Source organism: Lutra lutra, chromosome 4 (assembly GCF_902655055.1).
Source record: "Lutra lutra chromosome 4, mLutLut1.2, whole genome shotgun sequence".
Classification (NCBI taxonomy): Eukaryota; Metazoa; Chordata; class Mammalia; order Carnivora; family Mustelidae; genus Lutra; species Lutra lutra.
This window is the reverse complement of record NC_062281.1, coordinates 86,197,014-86,209,137: the sequence shown is the minus strand read 5'-3', so window position 1 is coordinate 86,209,137 and position 12,124 is coordinate 86,197,014. Positions and strand designations below refer to the sequence as shown.

General features: G+C 42.3%; 1 protein-coding gene across 1 annotated transcript in view; it reads left to right on the top strand.

Annotated features, from left to right (window-relative positions):
* The first annotated feature begins 3,611 nt into the window (after positions 1-3,611).
* The window catches only part of SPIDR (scaffold protein involved in DNA repair), a 676,929-nt gene continuing 668,416 nt past the window's right edge, over positions 3,612-12,124 (top strand). The window contains exon 1 of the mRNA XM_047723664.1: positions 3,612-3,774. Coding sequence (XP_047579620.1) covers positions 3,742-3,774 — 33 coding nt within the window. The 5' untranslated portion in view covers positions 3,612-3,741. The remainder of the gene's footprint in view (positions 3,775-12,124) is intronic.

Sequence of the window (12,124 nt, the reverse complement as noted above, 5' to 3'; positions counted from 1 at the left end):
ACTAAGATCAATTTCCGAGGTTTTTTTTCATTTTGGTTTTTAAAAATCTCAGCTTAAAATTAAAAAAAAATATTTTCAAAGGTTTGAAAAGTAGAAGGGATAATATAGTAAACCTCTATGTACCTATCTCCTAGGGTCAACAATTTTCAATAGCTGTATATGAAGTGACATGATAGAAGGAGGCCAGAGCCTTTCAGGCAGATGCAGTAGCAAATCCATAGACCCAGAGGCCACAGGGTACATTTGGCAATTGAAAGGAAGACTAATATGGACAGCATAGACATCACTGGAATGTATTTGTGGAGAGTGGATTCTATGTATATGGTAGATGGGGGCAAGAGTAGATTAGTGGATACTGGTTAGAAGCTACCTAATAGTTTGGATAAAAGAAATTAGTGGCCTGAGATATGGTAGTGCCAGTGGAGAATGAGTAAATAAGTGAGAAATTTATAAATGGGAGGTGGGACAGGCCGGATTTTGATAAGAGGGACAAAAACATTCATGAAAATCCCAGGTTTCAATATGAGCTACTGGGTAGATGTCAGTGCCACTACTGAGATGGAGAATTATCTTATTTGGGGAGGAGAAACATTTAGGTTGAAGAGTTTCTCAGACATTCAGGTGGCAATGACAGACAGGTAGTGTAATAGTGCTATAGCTGAGCAGCATGGAGAGGTCTGATTGTAGATATAAAATTGAGAGCCAAAGCAGAGACGCAATAAGATGGTCAAACTGTGTCATAAGGCCTAATTGAGGCAATAATGGTAAATGTAGAGGGAAAATGGATAAATTGAAGCAGAAGACCAAACCCTACTTCCACTGTACTTCTGAGGGTACTATTAAGAATCCTTTTCTCTTCCCCAGGCTGGCCCTTTCTCAACTTGCTTAAATCATCATTTAGTTTTTTCTACAACAGGCACTTTTATTATAGCATATTCCTACCTAGTTAAACTTCGTCATCTAATTCAGCTTCTATTTAGTCCTGCTCCGCTTCCACTTGTGTTTTTATATTTACTTCTCTAAGTGCTGAGACACTTGTGGGATCTAAGAAATGGTGGTTGCCTCTACTTCCCAAAGTGAGTTATAGGACCAGCATCAATAATATTGATGTGAAAAATGTTAGGGTTTGGCAGCAAACAGTCAAGAAAGAATTCTTGAGATGTCTTTGGTGGGAAAAAAAAAAGGTTTTATTAAAGCACAGGAACAGGACTTGTTGGCAGAAAGAGTTGTACTGGGGTTGTGAGATGTGGCTGATTATATACTTTCAAGTTTGGAGGGAGTTAGGGATAGTTTAAGTCTTTCAGAAATTTGGAAGCAAGGCTTCCAAAGACCTAGAGAGGCTAGCTGTTGTTAGGAAAAGGTCATTTACTATACTGTCCAGTAAAACTTTAGTCATGAGACCCTTTAGATATGTATCAGTGAGTGATATGCTTGGAGGATGATTGCTAACATATATCTTGGTGGGGGTGGATAGAGATAAAGGAAGTTTCCAAAGGAATTTTTGAGTTAAAGGTGACTTACAGGATCCTGGCGGTCAGGCTAATGTCAAACTAAGGTTGTCTTTCACCACTAGCAAAGTATTAACATCAAAGCAGCTATACTTCTGCCTGTCTCTCAAGTACTTGTCAATGGGCTTTAAGTTGGAAGGAAGTTTAACTTTTTTCTATGTTTCTGTTATCTTTGTTCTCCCCATTGTAAAGTTTTTCCGGTGAGATAAACACAACACCAGGCAAAGTGGGTGCAAGGCAAGATTTATTAAAGGCACTCTCTGGAGAAGTTTCAGGGCTCAGGAGAAGGGGAGCCAGGAAAGTTGCGCCAGGAGGAGGTAGGCACTCTCCAGTGGGGTTCTGCGACTCTGGAAAGCAGAGTGGCGGAAGTCGCGCCTAAGGCAGGGAGGAGGGGGCTTTTAAGGGGTCTCCAGGGGAGCTCAGGGGTCTTTTGGCAAGTTTCCCTTATTCGGATATTTCGCCTGCTCGTCGGGGTCCCATTGGTCCACTGGAGCCCGGGGGGGGGGGGGGGGGGTCTCAGATTCCTGCTTGGGCCTTTGTTCTCCTGTCTGAGCTCAGGTCTGGTGGCGGAAAATTTTGCCATCTTAAGTAGCCCTTTCTGCCAGCCCAACACCCATCAAGTATCATCTGGGAACTTGTCAGAAATACAAGTTCTCTGGCACCACCTGACACGTACAGAATCCGAAATTAGTCATCCCTATTACAGCAAATCTTCTTGGGGATTTTAATGTGTCTTAAATTTGAGAATTTCTGCTCTGGATACCTAACCTACTCCCATTTCAGCAGATGGGGAAAGAACACTCCTTTCTTTTGGTTTTAGCAGCTAGAACCACTCCTTAAGTATTATTGAATTTGTATCCTACTTCAAAGTTTTCTTTGTTGTGTGTTTTTTAAGTAGGCTCCACACTGGGAGCCTTGGGCTTGAACTCACCATCCTGAGATCAAGACCTGAGCTGAAATCAGGAGTTGGAGGCTTAACTGACAGCCACTGTCATCAGCACGCTATGAATGCACACACACAAGATGTGTCTTTCCACAATGTCAGCTTTATTCAATCATAAAACAAAGTTAAATCACAATTATAAAGCAGGTTCAGGATTCCAAACTCAATATCTCACCATGTGATTGATTACACTTGGCTTCTTACACAGCACACAGAGGAGAGCATAAGACAAACCATACAACAAACAAGATAATAAAAAGGTGTAGGAAGTCAATGAACTAAATGCTAAGTTAGTCTGGGGCACATAGTTGAGATAGGGCCTCTTTCTGGTCTGGTCAGCTCTCAGCACTTACTGCTTATTATGCTCAAGCAGTGGAGGATCTTGGTTCTCTGTGTGGAGATGAATCCTGCACAGCCTTGGGCGGCAGTTGCCTTTTTGAAGTGGTCAGATATAGAGGGGTCAGGTCTGAAGAATCGAATCTGACAGTTTGCTGCCAAAATCCTCCCCTTTTTAAAGGGATTTAATAGGTCTTGGGCCCCAGGAGACTTCCTTTGGTTCTGCTCATTATCAGTTCTTGGTGTCAGCTGACCACTGGTCCTAGCGATAACTGTAGTAACTTTAACTGCTGTGTCATTACTTGACACAGGCCCCTGCTGGACATGAGAGACTCCATTTTGATCTCTAGACACATTCAGAGGCCCCTCGAGTTTTTAAGGTCAGTTGTTGCTTGACAAAACAGACTGCCTAAGAACTTTATTTGAAAAACTCCTGGAGTCTGACCCTCCCTCCTGTCCGCCCCCGCCCCATCCCTACCCTCCCGCCCCCCCCCCCCGCCCCCTCCCAACCCCCCCTGCCAAAAACCCGCCCAGCATCTCTCCAACCAGTAACTCCATGGGCAGCAATGCAGCCCGTCCAGCGCTCACTCCGCTAAATCCCGAGCCTCAGGGATAAGTGCCATGAGCAGCGGAGCACCCCTTTCCATACTCAGAAAGGTGGTGAACACTGACTACGGGGATCACAACCCCACCATATTAAGTCTGTGGAGTCAAGAGGCTGAAAGGTCCCGCCCCATACCCGAACGTCCTCCAATCACAACGCAGGCGTGGCGCACGGAGCCGGGAGGGGAGGGCGCCGGCCAAATCCCGTCCCCTTGTCCCAGCGCCAGCCAATTGCTGCGCGCTATACGCCGCGCCCTGAGCGCTCGGAGACTGGCAGCCTTCCGGCCCCTGGACGAAGAGGCGCGACTTTGGGGGATCCTGAGCGCGTGGGCGCCTGCGGTGTGCCTAGAGATGCCCCACAGAGGTATCTGTAGTGGACGGAAGGTAAGGAAGTTATGGGTTGGGAACCTGCGTGAGACCAGGCCCGCTGTTATTCCTGGTCACTCTGGAGCCCTCCCGCCACCCCGCGCCAGCCTGTCTCCACTCCCCTCTCTTCCCCATGGGCCGGGCAGACGGGGCGCAAGGAGCGCGTGGCTGGTCTCAGGCTGGTAGGGTTGAGAGGTGGGTGCTGTGTAGACGGTGATCTTTCGCTAGGCTGCGGCAGGTTTTCGGTGAACAGATAGAACAAGCGTTGCGGTTTGCCTCTTCTGAGGTCTGTTTCTTGCCCAGGTGTGCGGACTGAGTCCTCCGCGGGCGGTCGAGGGCGCCTTCCCAGTGGGATGGAAGGGCCTGAAGAATAACCGCCGCGTCCGCGGAGGGGAGAGCCACTTCCCTGGGAAGGGGAAGAGGTGACGGAATGAGTGAGCAGGAGTTGAATCTGGAACTAGCGTGTGAAATATATTTACCCTCGCTAGTGTTTGGCATTGTCTATTTTTGACTGTCGTGTAACACTCGAAGACAGCGGTGGATATTGCAATGGATGTGCCATTCCCCCGCCCCCCCGCCCCAGATATCTCTGTTGCCACACTTTTCCTTTCTATGCTAAAGTGTTTCTGATTCTTCTATTCCTGGGTCAGTAGGAGAGGAGTCCGAGTCCGAAGCTAACCGCGGCCAAACTGTGTATACCAACTTACACCACAGTGTCTGGAAATACTACATTAATGATATTTAGATGATTGTACCTGTATTTGTGAGTACACCCTTTTCTCCTCTGAATTGTGTTTGTCTTGGCATTCACGTGTCCATTACCTTTGTAAGCTGTTTCTAAGTTCCTTGCTCAGAAACATGGTTGTCTCAGCATACTAAAACAAAATTTTGAAAAGCAAACACTGTGCTTCCTTTTTTTTTTCCTCCAAGAGAGAGCATTCCAGTAGTGGGGAGGACCAGAGGGAAAAGGAGAGAGGGTGTTGTTTTTGTTTTGTTTTTAATTTTATTTTTTATAAACATATAATATATTTTTATCCCCAGGGGTACAGGTCTGTGAATCACCAGGTTTACACACTTCACAGCACTCATCATAGCACATACCCTCCCCAAAGTCCATAACCCCACCCCCCCCAACCCCCCTCCCCCCATCAACCCTCAGTTTGTTTTGTGAGATTGAGAGTCACTTATGGTTTGTCTCCAGAGAGAGAGTGTTTTAAGGGGTTCCATGCCTAGCTCAGAGCCCACGGTGTGTGTATGCGGCGGGAGGGGGGGGGGGTGTTAGGGGCTTGATCTCATGACCATGAGATTATTGCCAGAGTGAAAAATCAAGAGTTGGGCTTAACTGACTAAGCCACCCAGATGTCTCTAAGTGCCTTCTTTTTGACTCCTCTTCCTTTAAAGAAAAAAGGAAAGAGAAAGAAAACAAACTCCTTGAAAAAAATAGTCCATATATACTGGTTCAACTTCCGTATCATTATGTTTCTTTGCTTCTGGAATATAATTGATTGTCAGACACTGTGAATATTTTAAGTGATCATAAAGGAATAAAAGAAACCTATGTCAGACATATCTATTGATTGTAAGACACATTCCAATTCCAGAAATATTCAAATGTGAAAAGAAATCAAGGAATTACATGAACTTGTTAACTCATGGTCACTGTAGCATTTGACACATTGATCACTTTCTTTTAATTCTTCTTGGGGGGGGGGCAAGTATCCCAGACTGTTGCTCTCCTGATTCTCTTTCTGTCTTGCATCTGCTCATTTACTTCTCTTTAAAGATTTATTTTTACATAGAGAGGAGATTATGAGTGCATGAGGGGGGTAAGGGGCAGGAGGAGAGGGAAAGAATCTCAAGCAGACTCCCCACTGAGAGGAGAGCTGGACTCTGGGCTCAATCTCATAACCCTGAGATCATGACCTGAGCCAGAATCAAGAGTTGGATGCTTAACTGAGCCGCCACCCAGGCACCCCATATTTACTTCTCTTTACTCTTTCTCTGTCATGTCCTTTTTTTTGATCTTGTGCTTTTTCTCACTTTACAGATTTGTTCTCTGCAATCTCATAGATTTATGTTAGTTGTCTCTGCTATATAGCTGACTTTTCCTTGAGCTCAGTTTAAACTCTGTGTATTATGAGGTCATCAATTTCATATTCTTAGTCCACTAAGCCCTAACGTTTCTTCTGGGTTGTGTTGGTCTCAGCCTATTCATAGTGATGCTTGGCTAGGAGTGCCTGAGGCACTTGCCTGGCCACCAGATTACTTGTAGCAATCCATTTCCTCCAACCAGAGCCACTGTTGTGGCTGAGCAGACCCTGTGGTTATTATGATTGCAGGATGCACTTCAACAAAAACCCATCAAGGAACTTTGAAGAATGAGATTTATTACTCAGGTCCTGGAAGGTATATTGCATACCCAATGGCCCTGCTGCGAGGCTGAGGGAGTCTGAGGGAGAAGGAGGCAAGAGAACCTGGGGTTTGCCTTTATTATATTCTGAGGGTGGGGCATATAGGGTTTTGGAGCTTCATTCTTTATTGGCTAATTTAAAGCCTAAGAGTGGGAATTAGGGTACCAGAAGGAAGAAGCTGGGTCACTCAGATGGTCAGTTATATAGGTTATCAAGGGTTTTTTGACAGAGGGACCTTTATGAGGAGGGATGGCTTAATTCCTTATCATGCTGATTTGCTAGTAATTGTGATGTAACTGGTGCTATGTTTATTCAAGATGGATATCTTCTGGAATGGATGCCTTGGCAACCAAAAATTTAATGTCAGGCGTTAAATATAACTTAGAAATGTTAGTTTTTGAATTGAGACTCAGTTCTGCCCACTTTATTCTATCAGTTTGCAAGAATTTATGAGTTTTTCTTTTCAATAATTGTATTAGTGAGCTATTCCTGTTTAGTGAATTGTCTCAAAACTGAAGCAGCTTAAAACAAATGCTTCTTTTTTCATATAGTTTCTGAAGGTCAGAAATCTGGGAATGGCTCACCTGGCTGGTTCCAGCTCAGGGTCTCCTACAAGTAGCAGTCAAATAAAGGGTCAATAAGGCTGTAGGATCCACTTCCAAATTCACCCACGTGTTTGTTGGCAAGTGTCAGTTCCTTGCCTCTTCCATAGGGCAGTTCTTACAACATGGCAACTGGCTTTCTGAAGAGAAAGAGAGGGATGGACTAAGGAAGAGGCCCTGGTGTCTTTTATAACAGTGTCAGAAGTGACATACCATCTCTTCCACCCTAGGTCAGGTCCATGCTTGGAGTGTTTTTGTGGTACCAGCCATGTAGCATGTTCCTGTTCCATCTTCTGAGATGATTTTCCCTTAGAGACACCACTTTAATTATATTCTTATTCCTCTGCTTAAGGATCGTTTTTCTTCTTATTGACTATATAATCATTTACTTTGGACTTAATCTGTGCTAAAAGCCTTACTCGTATTAACTCATTTAATTCAACAATCCTATTAAACAGGTTCTATTAGTCTTATTCTATGGACAAGAAAATGGAGGCACAGCAGAGAAGTTAAGTAATTTGCCCAAGGTCACGAAGACCTTGCTTTTGTTAAGGCTCTCGTAGCCTGTTATTCACAGCTTCCACAATGTGGCCATACCTTATTCCTTAACTTTACAGCTTTGTTCGTTATTTATCATTTAGGTAAAATAAATGATTGTTTTCACTGTACTTTCTTGCGTCTTGGTATTTGCTCATGTTCTTGGTTTGGAGTAATGCCATTTCTTTCATTTCTGCTTATTGGAACTTGATCATCTGTCAAGGTCCATTTCAAATCTCACCTTTTTCTGATCATCCCAGTTGTAAGTAAACTTTATTCTGTATTCCTTTGTAACTTTGTCTGTATCACAGCTTCAGGTCTTATATTAGGTTTACTTGTACCTATCCTAATGATGTGACATTTTAAATTATGTCTTCACCCCATGTTCCCGCAACACCTGCCAAAACTGCTTGTACATATTAAGTACTTAATAGATATCTGATGAATGAATGGAAGGGCTACTAGTTCAGAAGATTTGCAAGTATCTAGCTCTGAAGAAACATAGGGAAATAACGTAGAAGACTTGGGTACCAGCCTCAGCTCTGCAAATAACTAATTCTGTGATTTTGGACAAGCCACAGAGATCTTTCCGGACTCTTAAGATGACAGTTGATATGGTCAGGGACTAAAGTGGTAGAATTGGTAATGGTGTTGGGAGAGGACTGAATTGATAAATTATAAAAGGAAGATGAGATAGGCACCAGGAATTCAGAGATGAAGAGGGGAGAATTAGTGGTGTCTCAGAAGTTGAACCTCTGAAAAACAGAAAGGTTGAGGAGAATTAGTTGGTTCTTACTTGATGTTAGGATGTACAGATATGTGAAACTTCAGTCCCAGGGAGAGATTGGAGCAGGCAGTTGCTCAAAGGCTAGGAGTATTTTAGTTTTTTGCTCCCTCCTGCCTTAGGCCCCTTCGCTCTCCCTTCCAAGTTCTTTTTTCCTTTGTGCTTTGTGTTCCCTTTCCTTGCTAAAAGCCAGGAATGACCACAAATACTCCCTTTCTGTCCCAGTTACTTACCTTTTGGGATTTCCTGGTCTTCCCCTTTACTGACAGTTCCTTTTGCCTCCTCAGGCTGGTTTATAGCTCTCCCTGTTCTCTCCACTCTTTTCCCATTGAAGGAGAAAACTAACTATCTTGGCAAGATTCTCAAAGGGAGGAAAGGCAAATTACAGCTTCCTGAAATGACACCCTCCTTTCTTCATTTTTTGGGTTCTCATCAAAAAACTTACTTTATTTCTGGTGCTTCTTGCATAATGGCAAGGGTATGATGGTAGGTATTAAATATAATGTATATGTCAGTTTGAACTGATGAGTACATAGGGCTGCATTTCAAGTGAAAAGTGTTTCTCAGGAAAGGGGAACATTCTGCTTTTTTGAAGCAAGAGGGGTGGAGCCAATGTAGAGAATAAGGACCCTTTGCTAGAAAGATTGGATTCTGTTACAGAAGGGGCTTAGTTTTGGAGACTGGGAACATTTTTCTTTTGAGACCATAGGGAAGGGGTATACAGCAGATTTTAACCTTGGGGAAGATGTGATGACATGAATTAGGATAGTGACATGGAGAGATATAAAGGGAAGTGTGGGTATGGAATTGGTGTATGTATGTGTTTGTATGTGTGTGTGAGTAGAGGACTAGGGAATGATTAAAAGCGTTTACCAGCATTGCCCAGGAACATGTAATAAGAAAATAGGAAGGAGGTTCTCATTCTGGGGTCTTTTTACAGTAGCCCTGTGGATTGGTGATTGGTAGAGTGAATTGGTAGAAAGGAAGGAGACTTAATGCTTGAAAAGCAATACTGGAGTTGTTGGCCATAGAGTGCAGAATGGTAGGGGAGACATCGTGATTGGGAGCAAGCTAGTGACTGATGAAATGAATGGGCTTGAGACTTAAAAATGTCCTAGTGAATTCCCAGATACTCAGAGAATTCCCAAGTACCAGTCAGAAACTCAGCCAGTGGTACCTTCTTTGTGTAGAAGGTGCACATTATAGTAATTGTTAGGCACTTTTGTTAAGATGAGATAATGCAGGGTCAGTGGCTAGAATCCTTATTTCTGTAATTGAACATACATGGGGGGAAATAATGACATGTTGCTTACTAGCTCTCTGATTACATTTCTAGGTTGTAGCTCTTTTGTCTTGAAAATGGAAATAATACCTATCTTTCAGCATCAGTCTGATGCTTAAATGATGAGAATGCTTGAAATGATATACTGAACACACGAGCCCTCCATATTTGCAGTAATGAGAGCAGTTAATAAGAAAACGCCATGATAATGAAAGGATTTTTATCTGAGGACAAACCTATTGTACATCCTCTATTACTTTGCCTCTAGATTTCCCTGGAATTACTTCTTTCAACTTGCTGAAGAAGGACTAGGAGGCTTACTTTTAAAGTTGTTCAATGATGGTGAGAGATTGTCTCGTAGTTATTTTTGTAGGAATACCTTAAGATTCCAGTTTTAGCCCTTGATAATCTCATAGGGCTAGAGATTTACTGGTGGCTGTATTCAGAATTAGACTACTTAGTATTGACGTCTTAGTCTACATCATCCTTAAATAGAAGGGAAAGAGAGCTAACATTTATTGTCAAATAAATACTTCACATATACCTCATTTAAGGGAGAAGGTGTTCTTTCTTTTTAATCAATAATATATGTCTACAAATAAGGTAAAATAGGACAATAAAGTTTCTCCTGAAAACCAGCAATCCGTACCCTATTCTTTCCTGTGTGTAATTCTGTCCCTGAGAGGCAATTACTTTTTAAAATTGAGATAACTGTAGAATTACATACAGTTGTAAAGAATAATAGAGATCTCCTGTATCCTTCACCCAGTTTGCTCCAATAGCAACATGTGCAAAACTGTAAAACAACATCACTACAGATATATTGACATTAATACAATCCAATTATATTGTACAAATTTCCCTATAGTTGTCTGTGTTTAGCTCTGTACATTTTTACACATATATAGGGTCATGTATTCACCATTACTAGAGATACTGCATAGTTCCATTAGCACAGGGATCCCTTTAATAATCATACCACTCCCTTCCAGTAACTCTCACCATTAACACCTGGTAGTCGCTAATCTGTTCACCATTTTAAACATTGCATTGTTTCAAAAATGTTATAGAGATGGAATTTTATGGTTTGTAATCTTTTGGATTCATTTTCTCTCTTTTTTTCACTCAGCATAATTCTTTGGAGATTAATCCAAGTTGTTGTGTATCAGTAGTTTTTTCATTTTATTGCTCAGTAATATTCCATGGAATGAATTTACTACAGGTTGGCTCAACATTTTACTTGTTGAAGGACCTCCAGGCTGTTTCCAGTTTTGGCTATTATGAATAAAGCTGCTATGAACACTTGTGTACAGATTTTTGTTTGCACATAGGTTTTCTTTTTTCTAAAATAAATGCCCAGGAATGTAATTGCTGGGTCATATGGTATTTGGATGTTTAGGTGTTTGTTTGTTTGTTTTTTAAAGATTTTATTTATTTATTTGACAGATCACAAGTAGGCAGAGAGAGAGATGGGGAAGCAGGCTCCCTGCTGAGCAGAGAGCCCGATGCGGGGCTCGATCCCAAGACCCTAGGCTCAATCCTAGGACCCTGGGATCATGACCTGAGCTGAAGACAGAGGCTTTAACCCATTGAGCCACGCAGGCGCCCTGTGGGTGTTTAGTTTTATTTCTCTAAGATTGTTTTTTTTTTTTTAAGATTTTATTCATGAGAGACAGAGAGTGAGCACTTGACCAGCAGAAGCAGGGGGAGCAACAGGCAGAGGGAGAAGTAGGCTCCCTGCTGAGCAAGGAGCCTGATGTGGGACTCTATCCTGGGACTCCAGGATCATGACCTGAGCCAAAGGCTTAACCAACTGAATCACCCAGGTGCTCCATGAAGATTTATTTCTAAGAGTTTTATAGTTTTAACTTTTTTTTTTTTTAAGATTTTTTAAATTTATTTATTTGACAGAGAGAGATCACAAGTAGACGGAGAGGCAGGCAGAGAGAGAGAGAGAGGGAAGCAGGCTTCCTGCTGAGCAGAGAGCCCGATGTGGGACTCGATCCCAGGACCTTGAGATCATGACCTGAGCCGAAGGCAGTGGCTTAACCCACTGAGCCACCCAGGCGCCCCTAGTTTTAACTTTTTTATTTAAAATTGTGGTTAACTTTGAGTTAATTTTTGTGTGTGTGGATATCCAGTTGTCCCAGCACACCATTAGTTGAAAGATTATTCTTTTTCCACTCTATTTTATTGGCTTTTTAAAAAATTCAGTTGACCATAAATGTAAGAGTTTATTTCTTGACTATGAATTCTCTTCCATTGATGTGTGTGCTATCTTTATGCCAGTACCATACTTTCTTAATTATTGTAGCTTGTGAAGTCCTTAATTTTTTTTAACTTTCAAGAGTATTAAAATTGTTCTGGGTTCCTTGACTTTCCATGTGAATAATAACATTAGCTTGTCAACTTCTGCAAACAGCCATCTGGGATTTTTATTGGATTAAGTCTGTAAATAGGAGAGTATTGTCATCTTAATATCAATTTTCCAGGGTACCTGGGTGGATCAGTTAGTTGTGTCTGACTTTTGATTTTGGCTCAGGTCATGATCTCAGGGTCATGAGATTGAGACCATGGTCAGGCTCCATGCTAGGAATGGAGCCTGGTTAAGATTCTCTCTCTCTCTCTCTCTTCCCCTCTCCCTGCACTCTCACTCTCTCTCTCAAAAAAGATTAAGTTTCCCTTTTCCAATCCATGAACATGGGCTCTCTTTCCGTTTTATTTAGATCTTTAATTTCTTTCAACTGTATTT